Below are 16,679 nucleotides of genomic sequence, written 5' to 3' on the forward strand. Positions count from 1 at the left end.
AGAAAGTATGCTCTGTTCTTAAATCACTTCATGTTAGATTAACTATATAATAGTTTTATCACAATCTATAAATCAAAAAATGTCTACAATTCGAAAAAATTGCTTCAGAAAAAGCCAGAAAAAATTAAGAAATGTATTACATACAGGATAGTGGCAAGCATGTGACAAGACTAATTATAACATGAGCGGGGAGAATTTTGTATGGCAACAATTTAAATGGGATTAATGTGACATGTGTAGTCTCCCATCCCCCATGACGGGACAATCTCAGAATTAGCAGGACAAAAACTATGAATCCCACTTATATGGGTTATATCCATTGGCAAACGCACTTACTTCATCTGCCAAATCCCTAAATTAACACCTTTTTGGTGAGAAGGCTCAATTTGGAGCACATCAAACCAACACCACAGCTGGCATTCAAGGGTAAAATTAATTACTTCAGATACATGTGGTTCCTCTCAAAGTGGCAGACTTATTTGCATTGAGGAACATGCAGCAGAAGTAATCGATGCACACACAAAATACGGCCACCCAATGACCCCAGCCCCGTCTCCAAGTGCCTCCCCATCCCCAAAGCCCTGGCGGCTCAGCCATGCATGGAGGAACAAACACAGGTAGCAAGAGCAAATCAGACTGCAACAAAACACAGAAACATGAATGGGAAGCATTACAATGACAGGCTGGAAGCAGGACAATGGGCCCGCCATTAAACAAACGGCAAATCCCAGGATGGGCTGCGGGAGTATGATACAGATTACAGTCACCTAGTCCCTGCTTGGGGAACAGGGGAGAGGGAGAAAAAAGGACACAATATTGCAATCTGACAGCTGACGTCTTCATATAAATGTATGAATTTACATTCCAATTAGAGGAAATTTACATCTTAATCACAGCGAGCAGTGTGTCGGTCCCTTGGTTAGTGTGTTGCTACGGTAATGAGGTGGGATGCCGCTGTGCTCTCTCATCCAGACAGTGATCTGTCAGCAGTCGACACCTCCCTGTTATGAGGGAGCTGCACCCTTAAATGCAACCGCCACCGCGACCCAGTAATATTCGCCGAAATCCGTCTTAAATACCAACAAGGTGCGAGCTGCCACCCGGGGATAATGTGCCAAATATGGAGGTGGAAAAACATCAAACATATCTTAAATACAGTGCAGTGAACTAGGAGTTTCATTAACTGTCACTCAAGTGACAAGCTTTCAGTTCTCTACGGTATTCAGATTCTAATTTCCATATCTAATAATGGGTATATTATCTTTAATGGTTTGACTTTGTTTCATGGTATTTGAAATGGATGGCGAAGCCGTCTGTAAAATTAGTCAAAAAGATCAAGTCATCAGATCACATGCTGCTCTGGTGCTAACGAAGACAAAGTGAATGGTTGAGATGGAAGGACTGTGAATCTATCATCAGGATCCTGGTCATCCTCTTCATCAACATTTATCATCGCTGGGCGGGTCAGAGAGTGCTTGTGTACTTGTGGGAAGAGAAGAAAGATATACAAGTACCGACTGTGTGGAGGAAACAGTAAAAGTCTGCAGAGAGTAGAACATTGTGTTGGAGTCTGTAAAGTATTTTTTAAAGACACTTGTTGCGGTTTAAGCTCAATTAGCTGACAAGAGCAGCTTGTCTGAGGTTTCAGGAGGAAAACCACACAGGAAGCCTAAAGGCCTGAGCGCCATTGCTTAACAAGCTCACAACAGAGAAAGAAAGAATGCACTGCTGATATCAATTTTAATGAGTTCAGAGGAGGGACTGTTTAATGAAAACTTTCGCTGAAACAACTTCCACCCGACGAAATCATTTACTTGTAGAGAAGCACTGATTGCTGACAATGCAATCAGGGGGAGCAGATTAGCTAGCACCACCCAGGAGAGCACATAAATCAGTTTAACACAGGCCTCTGCCATCTTCACGCTTGACTTTAATACAGGGATGTGTGAACAAAAAATTGGAGGTAAATGATGCATGGCTTCTTTATCACCTACCACGTAGCCAATCAGACTTCACCCGTCACAGACATCGCTCTAATGGCTGATATCTATGGGAGCAGCCTATTAATGGTTAGTGTCTGTAATTAAGACAAGTCAGATTACACCAGGCCAATGCCTCCTCTCTGATATGTGGGTAGCCATTAAGGCCAGAAGTGGTAATGCAATTGTACACCCAGATTAAGAAAAGATAGGGGGCCAATGTGCGTTTCCAGGAGTATGCCCGGGCGCATTTATGAGAGTCACGTGGGGTGATGTGTGGGGCGTGGCTGGGGTTGAACTTTAGCCTGCTGGGTTTTTAGAGAATATGCAGAGGAGCTGCACACAACCCCCATCAGCATTTATTGGGCGTATTCTCCCCCTGGAGATTGATTCCCACAGCATTGCAGTGCTGTCTGTGCACTTCTGTCCAAATATCCAAATGTGATTGTAACTGAGTTCAACTTGAATATTCACCACGATTACAACTTCTTAAAACAGGCAGCAGCTTATATGATGCCAGGCTGACTTTGTGTGTGGCAGCTAATGAGGTGAAAGGGGTGAGTGCGAAGCCAGTTAAGAGCAACAATCTTAAAAAGCTGAATATGATTAAAAAAAGAGGAGTGGAGAGAGGAGGCCCTTGACAAAAAGAAACGGAGTGAGAGGGGGATAGAGGGAGCGCAGGCGAGTGAGCAGGGAAAGCACTTCTCTCTGTACACAGAGTGACCCTGCTAACACTCTGCCTACTCTAATATTCACCACTACACATGCTTTTGTGCGCTATTCCTCACCCGTCCAGGCACGCAAACCCACCTCCTCAGTACACACACACACACACACACACACACACACACACACACACACACACACACACACACACACACACACACACACACACACACACACACACACACACACACACACACACACACACACACACACACACACACACACACACACACACACACACACACACACACACACACACACACACACACACACACACACACACACACACACCTCATTATACAATTTTGCTTGCCAGTTATCTAATCTCTGTACAGGCATTAACACTCTTGTTAAGATTCAGAAACACACACGAACACCAGGATGTGGAGTCTATTGCGTGGTGCAAAAAAACACTGTACTGATTTAATTAAAAATTTTTGCATTACAGCTTGTGTTGCCTTGCAAAACTTCTGTTGATGTAGAGAGCTCAGATGAGGACTGCTGACTGTCAGAGTGTTTTTAAGGATGTGCTTCAAAGGAGGATGTTAACTTTCATGTCCCATGAGATTTATCTAGTGAGAGATGCTGCCTGGGATCTGTTCTCTTGTTGAGGTGAGCGTTACTTCTCAAGAGTAAATGAAGTGACTCGATAAGTGAAAACTTTGATGTCTGCAACGGAGACGTTATATATTCTGATCATGCCTTTCAATAAATAAGCAATACGGACTTTCTTCTGACTTTTTGAAGTTCACAATTACGCTGATGTGTGTCTTACTATCTGTCAAAGTAAAGGGTTGAAACAATCATTAAGAAACTAACTACAAAACCTGGAAACTACAGAAGTTGTATGCAAATATACAACGCCAGGACGGCACACATGCTAACCAAAGGTGCAGCAAACACACATGCACACACGCTCACAGCGGGCGATGAAGCAAGCGCATGTCTCCAAACAAACAGTCTGTGTAAGTGAGCAAACAACATCAGGCCATCAGATCACTTCCCTCTCCAAACATGAAGCCTTCAGATGTGAAACTCCAGGCTGTGGATCTTTCACACCGCTGAGTTACAAATCACACAGAGGAACAGGAGGCAGAGGGGAAATAAAAATGAATAAGAAACTTAACAGTGAGAGACACTCCATACTCGGGTACCACAAATATATTTATGGCAATTGGATCAAGCTGAAATTTGGATGATTCGGTATGATTTAAACCAACTGATTTAAACAAAATGTAGGTGTCTTTAAAATTTTTTTTAAAAAAGATTCATAAGAATCCTCAGACTAACATATGGAGTAACCTTTGTGGCCTTCCGGGACTTGGGGGTGGTGGTGGGGTTACGCGGGGGGGTCTAACGCTCCAAGGACTGTAGGCACGCTAGGGAGAGGTGAGCTGTCACCCCCCATTACGATCACAGCCTGAGCTCAGAAAGGGGGAGGGGTAGGAGGAGTGCAGGCAAAAAAAAAAAGAAAGAAAGAAAAAAAAAAAACTGGTTCCTCGCTAACCGCCATCTAGAGCCATCCCCGGGCATCGGAACCCTCAGTCTGCAACGGCCTCCTGGGAAATACTTGCACGCAAGTCGTCCTCATCCTTAGCTAGCAGTGGGTCATACTGTGTATGGAGGTAAGAGGAGGGGTGTGTATGTGTATTTGGGCTGTGTAAGCAGAATGTACGGACTTCGTGGGACAAATGAACAACTGTTTATGTTTTTCTTTCTTGTTTCACAGAGAGGGGGTATACTGATGTGAACTTATAAAGAGAGGGAGCATCTCACTGCAACTCTTTTTATTAAAATGAAGGCAATCAACACGAAAGAGTGTTTTTAAGGGGCTCAATGTGACGAGACACCCGATGGAAACACCTTCAATAATCAATACCTGTTAAGAGTTTGTATGCAAAGGTTTGAAAAGTATTTTCGGCCTAGGATGGTATTTAAACTGCACTGGAAAAAATACTTTGTACGTCAGCCTGAGCACGGCAAAGAGACACGAAATGTCTTGGCGTATTATGCGACACATAACATGGTGGAATATAATGTGCCAGTGGATAAGAAGCCTGCCTCAGATTTGACCTTTTGCTGCCTTTTGTGTGGGTTTGGGTAGCCACTGCTTAGGTGCATTCTGTTCCCCAGATCCCAGTCCTAACACCCCTGTCACTCATCATCACTCATCATTGTTAGGAACAAAAGGAAAGTTTTGTTAAGCCACACACTGGAGTATTCTCCCACCCAGTAACTCCCCCACCTTCACACATTCACATGTGTGTTAGGTTGCAGACACACACATACACACGCTGATAAATGCACAAAGAAAATGTTTCTATTTTTGCAGCATAAACACAAGACCCCTGACTCACATGTGCGCCCTGATTCATGGATGGGGTCACAAACGTTTCCATAAGGCGCCATCACCTTGCCCTCTAACTTGCCTTTTGATGTGCAGGCTTGTCCTTCCAGTGGCCCTTTGACTCATCTACTGAGTGTCATTAAAGTCTATTCAGTGCTCTATGTGTGTCCTAACTATCCTCCATCATGCGGCCAGGCCTTTCAATGGCCACCTGTGAACCCTGAAGGACAGGGGACACTTGCCCTCATAAAATTCATGAGCACTGTTACATTCAGCAGCCGGCCAACTCCTCTCAATGGCCAACACCGCTTTTAAACAACTCTGTGTTGACTATTGGGTGAATCCTTTTTAAATACAAACATATTCACAGTAGCAGGGGTTAAGTAGCTCCCATGATTAGAGAAAACAGATGCCTTGATGGTTTGCTTGGAGACAAAGAGAAAGAGAGAGCTTCAAAAGACCCAAATTTGTTTTTGTCGAGCAAGAACTCATCAAGGGATTGCTGACAGAGACAGCTTTTAGAAAACTGATTTGGCATCGGCAAACATGTGACCAAACCAAGCACACTGCTGTTAAAGATCTAGAAATTACGAGTATTTGATCGTATCTACATAAAAAAGTATATGTCCATTCACCTCCATTCTCTGCCAAATGGTGGTGAAATGCACAAATGTTTCAAACTTGAAGAAACATAACCACTTTAGAAATCTATTTTTCGATTCTATATCAGAAAATTACCGCAGACAGATGCCCATTGGACACACCATCTGTGTTTTAAAATGTGTTCATATTGCAACAGCAAAACTACTGAGCAAACTCACAGAGGAGTACACACATACGGCACCCACCCGCCCCCTGGACACCGCGGTGAGAGTGTGGGAAAGTTATTTTTAGGTTCCAAGCAGAGAGCCTTCCTGAGTTTGATGCTCCTACTGCGGATCAACATTCCACCTTTGAACCTCTCCGACCATGGAGCTGTTTGTGCCCATGATGGCAGTTTCTCTGTGGAGACGGCTTCATTTAAAACGAGAGAATCGCTGCTTTTTTTCCACCATTGTGTTAGGTCTCAGTGATGAGGGTAACAATGTTTCAAGGTCCTTTTAGAATGGACATTGGGAGACATGGGTTTGTAAGCAGGTTTAAGCAAACACTGCTAAAGCGATTTTAACCAAACTTGCTGGAGGGATGAGGCCTGGGAGGAAGCCATTAAATGTACGCGCATGCAGATTAAGGGGCTGATCAACGACTTTTACTTTTACTATGTATTATGACAAATAAATAATTTTAGTCCTCAGACCACTGAGATTATCTTTTCACCCGTCTGTTTGTTTGTTGGTTGGTATGTAAACCAGATTATGCGAAAACTACAAGACGGTTTACCATAAAACTCGGTGGGGGGATGCGATATGGGTCGGAGAAGATGGCAGATCCAGGATCACATTCTTTAACATCGTCAGAATTTCTCTATGTTGCTGGTTTATTTGTTTCTATTAACCAATATATGCTTTTTTTTTAGGTTTACACAACCAAGGATCAAAAGAAAATTTCCAATGATAAATGATGTCTGATAATGAGGAGAAGTAGTTTAGTACTTGCACAGGATTGACACTAAACACATTTGCCAGTCTTGCCAAAACTTTTTAAGACTGGCACAAAACGTTCATGGACCTAAGGCACAATCACACACTATATTTCAGAGGCAAATAACAATAAAATAATTCAGAGGCCAAAGATACAGTGAAGACCCAGTTCATAAGCACCAGGGGGCCTATGGTTCCCCAGTCACTGCCATTATGCTAATGGGGAGCCATTTCTGCGCACACTTACACATACCCCATAGTACCACGAGACCCCATGGATGTAGGGTGGCATGCAAGTTACAGCCTCTTCCCATTCCTCTCTCTAATTGGAGCTGAAGACAAATAGGGATACTTTAATCAGGTCTGAGTCCAACGTGGCCGGCCTAGTCTGATGGGGGCTGAGTGGTGCATGGACCATGTTAAGGGTTCACTGATCACTGATGAAACAGCTTCACTTCCAGGGCGAGTTCCCGCAGACCACACTCTTACTCAGTCTGGCAGGAGGGGCACATGTGCCCTGTTTTGTTTTGCTTTAACACTGTCTGTTTGCAGGAAATGTTTCGGCGTTGTGATGATGTAGTACAGAGGGCAGCACATTTGGCAAAGTCCCAGATATTCTCTTACTGAGCTTTGACTCGACTACAGCAAATGCAACCTCTACTGCTTTTCCTCCCTGGGCGCTTGACAATAACAAGAAGGCTCATTTGAGGCTGTTTTGGCCAGTGTTCTTAACTATTTCTGAACCCTTGACCTCTTCTTAACAAGCATATCCTCTGTGCCCAGGCTACCTCGACTTCACATCAGACGACTTATGCCACTGTGGGGGGGGGGGGGGGGTTTGGTTTTCTAAATTAAAAGAATATGCAAAAATTAGTCTATATACTTATGCAGAAGACCTGAATTACATCACCTAGATACCATAAACAACCCCACAAAAACGTGCAACCCCCCTATACACACACACACACGCACACACACTAACACGCACACACACACAAACTGAAGACTCAGCAGAGACCTTACAAGCTGAGCCTTTTCAAACACACATGCACATTTGCAGAATAGATAGAAGCCCTGTTAAATAATAAATGCCAATCTGACGTATGTTGTGAATATTGTTCGGCTGAGGGGTACGATTGCGTGCCACTGACAGGCCTGCACCAAGCGCTCTCTCTCTCGTTTTTATATATGCACAAACCATAAGCACACCTCATTCCAAAATGCGACAGAGGCTGGTGTGCACCAAGGGAGGAAGTTTAAATTATTGACGTGAAATATTATTCCAAAGGTCCACTCCCATCTGATGGTGCTTCCCAAGGCAGACGTAGGAATCACATGCAGATGTGTAGGGAGCCGAAGGTTGCATGTTACCAATAGGTTGAGGACATGCAGTAAGCCTAATGTTTGTATTCATTTTGTTGTCAATGTGCAAATACTCACTGCGATCTACACCAGGAAGTACATATTGAATGACCCAGTTTAGTTCCCTCTCCATATGAATTCTCTTCAATATTGGCTTTTCTCTGATCTTTAGTACTCTTATTTGAGACATGGGGAAGCAGAAATACGAGTAGGCATGGAACACAAACAAACATATAAACAAATACACCAACAACCCCCGAGGACTGGGTCTCTGTCTAACCCGTTTTGCATTTCTACAATTCTTTCTTTCCCTCCCTTTTTATTTCTCTCTCAATAAGATGGTTTGGTGCCTCTGAGGAAAAGCCCTCATTTTAATTAGACCTGACCTGAGAATCACTTAACTGCTCCTCTCCGCTTCTCCCCCCCCCCCTTCTCTCCAAGCCTTCGCTCTGCTCCTCACATAAGTCCATTAACACCCTTCCCTTGGCACCCACAGGCTTCAACAGGGGGCAGGCACGGGCGTTGTCTTAAAAACGTTTTGAGGAGATGCCAGGAGACATTAACCTAGTCCACACACCTCCCTCGGACTCTTTAAGTTCGCCGTCCTCTTCTCCTCAAGTCTTCTTCAGCTCGGCAGCATTACAATCTTCGTGCACTTTCTCTGTTCCCCCCCCACTCTATAGGTTGACGCCATCTTTCTAACACGGACTCTCTGCACTAAGGACTTAAATACAACCAAAACAAGTTCTCAAAGGCTGGGAAGTCCACCTTACAGCTTTTGTACAGACTACACATCCACGGTGACATAGCTTGTTAGTGCAACAGACACCTCCAAATAGCCTCTCAAAGCTACGACTAATTTGACACAAATCCCTGTATTATACTGTATTTGACCCCATGACCCGCCTCTAGCACCCCGGTACCCCAGAGGCACATTGCCTGTCAGTTTAAAGGGTCAGACAAAGGTAAGCAGAATGTAATTGCGTACCATCTGCATTCTTCAGAACTTCATCCTCAAAGCATCTCGCATTGTGAAACTACTGACAGAAACCTGTGTCGGCTTAATATTAGCTTGTGGGAAAATTCTCCCTTGTAAGCGTGTTTGTGAAAGTGCGTGTGTGAGTCTCTCAATAAGTATGCGCTGGTGCAGTTTCACGAATGCCAATATCTCTATGTGTGGGAGAACGCAATGTTTGTGTCTGTGAGTATTTGTTAATCTTGACTAAACACCTAACACTCCCCCTACCTGCTCAGACAGGGCCATGGGTTAATTCTGGCCTCCGGCATCATGGCTAATAACTGCTCATCAACCGCAGTTTGAACCTTTCAGAAACGTCAACCGTTACTGTAGTTACGCTACCGCGGAACCAGTCAAACCTTGATGATGGTCCGTAATTTGGCTGTTGGGAATTAATATACGAAGAATCTATTAACGAAAAAATGTTTTTTTCGAATAACTTAATACAAGAGACACAAGAGCCCATCTTTATTGACGAAACCTTTACTCTGTGCATTGGCAAACAAACACTCTTCCGCGTTCCCGACGTGCTACGTGGTAGAAGTGCGAGTCAAACAGCAGTTAAGAAATTAGCTATCAGCGTGACTTCATGTGAAGGTGAGGTGACATGTAGCTGCCTGACCCAGCCAGTGAGGAGCTAGCGCTGTCAATCACCTGTCATTCACCACCGCTGCAATCACAAATTAATCCAGATAGATGATATTCAAGGAGCAGCTGACTTTGCTGCTTTTCAAACATGGGAAAGGAGTCAAAAGTTGAAATAGGTGCATCATCTCTACTGTGACAGACCGAGCAGTGCAGAACAAACTTGGTAAGAGAATGCTGTATTATGTGGCCCCGGGCGGAGAGGTCCTGTAGCCTGAGTAAATTAGGTGATTAGCAGGGATGGTGTGGGCTGTCACACGTCAGACACTGGGCTTAGAACCCAATCATCATCTCATGTGTCAATCATCGGCCCACGAGGCAGTTGACCAACAGGTCAAAAACGGTATACGATGAGTCACGGAGTCAGAGAGTGCAACCGTTTACCTGAGTGTGATCTCACACGCAGCGAAACCAATGCCTCTGCAACGAGGGATGAAGAGCCAACACGCACTCATACCTTTGTGACATCTCCATCTCAGGTGAATTACAAGCTAATGACAGCCAATCACAGCGCTAAGGAACCCAACACGCGAACATATCAGTGTACTACAATGACGAATACATGTTTTGATTGATTTGATGCTTGGCTGCTGATATGATACAGCGTTCTCTGGGAACTTCCCTGCCAGATAGCAATGTGTCATGACCAAACATCATGACTGACATCCCAATTTATTACTGAGCCTTTTTTAGGAATTTTGAATCACTCCAATTTTATTTTAATGTTCTGAGGGCAATATGAGGGTGTGGTTCAACGAAAAAACTCCAATAAAGCTCCTTAAACAAGGAAGAGAGACAAAGCTTGGGTCTTAACAATGTGCTGCTGGGATATATGACATGGTATCCAGGCCCAATTGAGCTACAAGGATGCGCAAGGCCTCGGCCCCCTGGCCTGCCCAATACAGAGGCCTAATTAAAAGACCATTGAGGATAACCACCTTGACTTTTATGGAGCTTATAAATCTATACTGGAGTGGCCTATTTGGGGGGTCAGAGAAAGGAGGGTGAGCGGGCAGATGCAGAAGGGAGAAAAGGTTAGAGGGATGGTGAAGGCTGGCAGAAAATGAGAATGGGCTGCTCGTAGGATGTAGGGCCGGGGGGGGGGGGGGGGGGGGCATTCCTCCCCTTCACCTCCTGCCTGAGACAATAGGACTCACTAAGAGCCAGGGACCAGAGGGTGTGATAAGGTAATGATAATGTAATGAGGACCAATCATGAGCCTGAGCTAAGAGGAGGGCCCCTTAATTTGTCCCCAGAGTGGTAGTTCAGTGACAGATTGATTGCTCGGCGTGACAGTGATGATGTGACACATGCAAAATGGATGCATCTGACAGGAAGTGAAAAAGGTGGGGGGGGTGGGGTTTTCATAAATCAAATGAATGAAGAATGGAAAGGCATGTATTCTCCACTGGCTCCAAATGGTCAAGCTAATCAAACCACTTTAAGCTATTAACCAAATGGGGAAAAAAAACGCTTATGATGGAAACATTGCTTATGCATTTTTGATGCCCCATTAAACCTTCAGACCTCATTCCACTGTATCTCAGAAGATGATGCCGAGGCCCTCTGGTTATCACACCCCCATTCACCCTAGTTTTAGACGACGGTTTGAGGTGATGCCGGTGCCTACTGCTCGCTGTTTTCAACAGGTCACAGGTGTTGTCAGGTGGGAATTGAACGTACAACAAGCTGCCACACAAAGTAAGTGGCACCTACTGTTCAATGTTTGCTCATTCCAGAGCTGCGTGGTGTGAAACGCTTCTATAAATGCAAACCTGTTTGTTGCGGTGGCTCTGTTTTTTGTCTGTCACGAATGGCTAGGGACATGTCCATGGTTCAATTACATACTTTTATAGTGTATCAAAAACGCGAACTGCACGTTTAAGTTAAACCACCACCTGTGATTATTTCATTGCATATTCATGCCTATAGATAGAAATTAATCTCACTCTGTCGCCTCTAGATGTTGAACAGGAGAAAGTGTGGCAGCAGCAGAGTATAATCAATAACTCCATCTGATTTTGCCACCCAATAACAGATAAAAGTAAACAGAGGCTGACAAAGCTCGGAGACTTCTCAATGTCATCAGCACGTCATTTCAGCACAGCTATCAACATGATGGATGGAACTACTGTAATGGCTATAAATGTTAAGAATTACATGACATCCAAAGGGTTTTACAGCAAGTTCCCAAAATATACATTAAAGGAGTAAAAGCGCGGCAACGAAACAAAGCAAAAGAAAAGTCTGCGAGACGGCATTAAAAATACAACAAGAGGGCAGAACCACTGAATACTATGTTTTGTTTATGAAGAAACCCTGAGTGTACAGAGACAACATACCTCAATGCTGAACTGTTTTCTCTTGAGCTTAAAGGCGAGGTCCTTGTGGTCAGGGAGTTGACTCGCCAGACAGTTCAGGTGAGGTACCTGACGAACATGTAACAGGCCTGTGAACAATAGAGAGAGCAGACTAAAATCATTAAAAGGGCAAAAAAGAATGTAATACACAAAGACCATGGAAGATATTCCTGTTCTATTCATGTGATTGGTTATACTGTGCCAACAAGAAAATGATTGCGCTCGAGAGAGGTGTGCTTTTTAATTGAATGTACAAATAAATGTGCAATAATGTTTTCTCCCTGAATGACACATGCAAGATTCATTATGACTTCTACCTAGAACTCAACCAACATTATTGCATTTTAAAGGTATAGTTCTGTCCTCTGTGCTTGCAAAAAAGGACATCAGATAAAATAAAATCTTTACTGTTCAGGAAAGTTTCAAATATATTTACTGATGCACATTAGAGCAGTAAGGGACAGGGATCGAACACAAGGGAAGAACTCCAAAACAGCCAAAAGGAAGCTCTGGAGGATTTAAAAAAACTTTTTGTTGCTCGTTTCCATTCACTACCAACTTACATTTTTATAAAACTGGCAAAATACTGTAGAAGTGAAGTGGGACAAATGAGCGTGAGAGGAAAAAGAAGAGATCGAGGGAGTAATGGAGAAAGGGAGACAGACAGAGAAAGTGGGGGATGGTGGATTCTCTCCTCTGTGCACTTGGGTGATTTCCCCTTGCCTGATTTGCAGTGACAGGCTTCCCAGCATGCTTTGAGCTGCCCTGAACTGCTGCCGCAAACACGCACGCACGCGCGTCCGCACGCACTCTCACACTCGTACCAGATGCGTTTGCACTCATGAACACACATCAAAACAGTCATACACATAAATGTATTTCATAACCAGACCAGAATTTCTCTGGCTGGTTAAACAGAGGGCAGATATATTTTTGAACAAGACATTCAAATAATATTAATGTCATATTCCAAATTTGGTCATTTATTCGATTTTATAAAATGAGGCGCTAAAACACTTGTACTTTATGTTGAATAGCTAACAAGCCACCTGCCTTTTCAATGCACAGGAATGTAAACAGTATGGGATGTATTAACTAAATAAAACATGCTGTTGGATGAAACCAAAATCTGCCATTGAATGTTTTTACTCCTCATCCCTTCATCTGTCACAACCATGGCTGTCTAACCCATGGAGGGGAGGGAGTGAGGCAATGAGAGGAATAGTGCAAGAGTGGGTGAGATCGAGAGGCCTGGCTAAAAATACCCCACTCGCTTAAACTGACCTTTATGCGTGGAGTGTGTGATAGAGTGATAGAAAAGAGGGATGCAAGCAGTAGAAAGAGGAATGTCAGAATCATGCAGGAAAAGTGATGGGCGAGGACTGGAAGGCTGGAGACAAACAACGCTGCCCTCCCCTCCTTTTCCTTTGCTCCGTTCTCCACAATCATCCCTTACCAGCATCCTCCTCTCCTACAGAAAGCCTTGCCCTCCATTTATTAGCAGAGCATGCTGGCCACGAAGACATTGAGCGAGGGACAGAGAGATAGAGGCAGAGAGGAAGAGTGATGGTGAGAATATCGATTCCCCAGTGTTGGTCTGCACTGCTCCAGAGCCTCAGGGGTATGGGACGAGGGGATGGAGAGGGGGCGAGGTGAGAGGGAGAGAGGGAGAGACGGAGAGAGGCTCTGCTGGAGGGGGGGAGGCAGGGATGGAGGGGGTGAGGGTGCGAGGGAGAGGGGGTACAGCGTGGCAGCTGAATCCCCCCCGGCCTGTCTACTGAGGAGCACGTCTGATTGAGCAGCAGCACACTAACGCGCACTGACAGCCTGGCCTGCAAGGGGGCTGCCCTGCCTCCATCCACAGCCCAGCCCCAGCCTTAATGCACTGCCTGTGTGTCTGTGTGAGTGTGTGTTTGATGGAAAAGAGACAGAAAGATAAGTGAGTGTGTGTGTTCTTACCATGGTAATCTTTGTAGAGTGGGTTGGTCTCTCTCTCAGAGCCTTTGAATGATTCCAGCGCTATGGCATTGTCACATAGCCTGGTTATGCTGCCCATTAGAGCTCTGTCCTGTAGGATCGAGGGAGATCCAGGGAGAGGGAGGGAGGGGGAGAGAGGGAGACAGAGAGGGAGAGAGAGAGGGAGAGAGACATGAGCAGGTAATTAAAAGCCTCCTGACGGGCCATCGGTGTTGCAATTAAATTAGGTCATCATTTCCCGTGGCCAGGACATTTCTGCCCATGGCTCAGGTGAGGGCGATGAGGTGTGGAGGTGGACAGAGCACTGATGGAGGTTACACAGGTGATGTCCGGGCAGACCCACGGACATACACCTTTACTTCAGGCATGCATTTTTCAAAAGGAGGGCATGGGAAAAGTCAATGAGCAACACATTGAAATTATAATATTCAACATTTTTTTTACAACGAGGCCCTCAGTTGGTGCTCACTCTTAAACCAGCACCCAGCAGGGGAGGACTGAGAAGTGGGAGAAAGTATCAACTGAGGCTTGATGATGAGAGCTCCACCTACTGGTCAGGTCAGCAACTTGACGACAAGGAGGGCAAATCAGGGGCAAAATAAAATAAAAAAATTGATAGAAAGAATGAGGGAGGAATATACAAAAGGATGGAGGCAGGGGGTAAAGGGAGTTGAGGGTAAGGAGAGAGAGAGAGGGACATTGGGATGGAGGGAGTCCTGCATTATTAATTCCTTTGCCTCCTGAATCATTCACGTCCTTTTCTCTGTGTTGGCTGCCACCGCCTAATGCAGTTTTCATGCCTCCATGTCTTTTCTCCACTCTTTCTTCCTTTTCATTTTTGTCCTACTTTTAAAGTATGCATATCCCACCAGTCAGTACCACCGGCACTTACGGGGTATACGAGGTCACTCACACGCAGCAATTAACGCAGGAGCAAGAGTTTTAATACGACAAATTATTCAAAACATCAAAGCCACAATTCAACCAACAGTGTTTTTTTTGCGAGTTAAACAGCCAAACTTAAACTGTGAGATAATTTTTTACAATGTTTATACTATCCATGCACCCTAGTCTAGGCCATAATAACTGTGCTTAGTTAAATACAAAGATGAGGCTCCTTGGCAAAGAGTCAAAACTTTCAAAGTCAGAGGAGTAGAGTGTCCATACAGAGCTGTGCAGGACTGTGGCAGCAGAACAGAATGAGGTCAGTAAGACTTGCACACGCTCTGCAGCTCCATGAGGTTAAGGAGGTGATCAAGGAAACGCTGACCTCATATTCTTATTTTTTAATGTTATTGATAATAGATAAGGGGCTTAAACACATATCATTTTGGTTCTGTGATGTCGCAGTTATGTCAGATTAAAATTGTGTAGATCATGTGAACACCCTGAGCCGCAGCTGATGACCACCGAGTGACATGTCAAAGGGAGGGCACAGCATCCAACTTACCCTGCAGGATCTCACCATGACTAGGTAGGTGCTCACTCAGTTACTGAATAACCCACTTTGATGCAGATGTTTGGCTCAATGTTATATACTTTTTTTATTTTTGTAGGTGTGTCCCTGTTTATGCATGTGGTTCAATATCAGACCGCTGGTGTAGTTTCCTTCAAGTAAACAATCTACCCAGTAATATGCCCAATATTCAATACATCACTGTGATGGAAGCAGGGATGAGATTTCTGTTGCTCTAATGTCTTGGGAAAGGAGAAGCTATATACAGACTCAGACTGAGACTAAATAAATGTACATCACTGTCCTCGCAAGAGATGGAGGCATGACTTTTCCAAAGAAAATGAACACGCGCAGACACCATTAAAATTCAGAGGACATGAAACTCGAAGGTGCCGAGATGATTGGTGAAATGTCAGGGTTCTGATTTCAGCATACTTTTAAAAATTAAATTAAAATGGGAAAATGACCATTGGAAATTTTCAATAACCAGCCACTACATAATATTAGCACCTGCAATTATTGAACATTATTGATTGAATTATATAAAAATAGAATAGCACTCAGGTGAGAGCATACCTCCTCCAAGTCCCCTTATTTCAAACAAGCTGCACCAAAGTGCACCAACTATATCAGTCCCCGGAATATACCAGATTGTTTTCAAGATCTATGAATTATTTCAGGGGAAATTGTTGAGAAAAAAAGTCACAAAATGCAATGTTTAAGAAAGTGAAATAAAATGTTCTGTGTGAGCTCTTATACTCGATTCGCTCAAAAATCTTTTTCGGTGCACATACCAAATTGCGTGGAAATTCGTTCAGTTTTCTAGCGAAAAACATGACCTCCTTGGTGGAGGTAATTATCCCAGCTAATACAGACAAATGTATTCTGTAGATTAATTCACTTCTATTCTACTGAAAAGGGATGTTTTACTGAATTACTTTGAAAACCTCTGACGGTGGATATGAAGTGATACCTTCAAGGTCTTAAATTCACATCATGTGAAATGGACCAATCTAAAATAAATGACCAAAAGGAAATTGAAGTCATTAGCTAAATCAAAATGCAGTGAGATTTAAGAGTAACAATTAACTAAACTAAAGGTCAGCTGTGAAGAAAACCATCTCTTGTAATGTACCTATCTGGTACTAAATGCTCTCATAGGTCAGGACACAGGTTACACACAACTCCGTGCAAAGTACACAGCAGGTGAGGTGTAGACGGATGCATTT

At 44.0% G+C, this 16,679-nt stretch overlaps 1 protein-coding gene across 1 annotated transcript in view; it reads right to left on the reverse strand.

Annotated features, from left to right (window-relative positions):
• elp4 (elongator acetyltransferase complex subunit 4) overlaps nt 1–16,679 on the reverse strand; it is a 52,832-nt gene that overhangs the window by 17,247 nt on the left and 18,906 nt on the right. Inside the window, exons 8-9 of the mRNA XM_062386883.1 lie at nt 13,977–14,085; nt 12,000–12,106 (exon numbers count right to left, since the gene is read on the reverse strand). Of these exons, the coding sequence (XP_062242867.1) occupies nt 12,000–12,106; nt 13,977–14,085 (216 nt within the window). The remainder of the gene's footprint in view (nt 1–11,999; nt 12,107–13,976; nt 14,086–16,679) is intronic.

This window comes from Platichthys flesus, chromosome 1 (genome assembly GCF_949316205.1).
Source record: "Platichthys flesus chromosome 1, fPlaFle2.1, whole genome shotgun sequence".
In the NCBI taxonomy this organism is placed as follows: Eukaryota; Metazoa; Chordata; class Actinopteri; order Pleuronectiformes; family Pleuronectidae; genus Platichthys; species Platichthys flesus.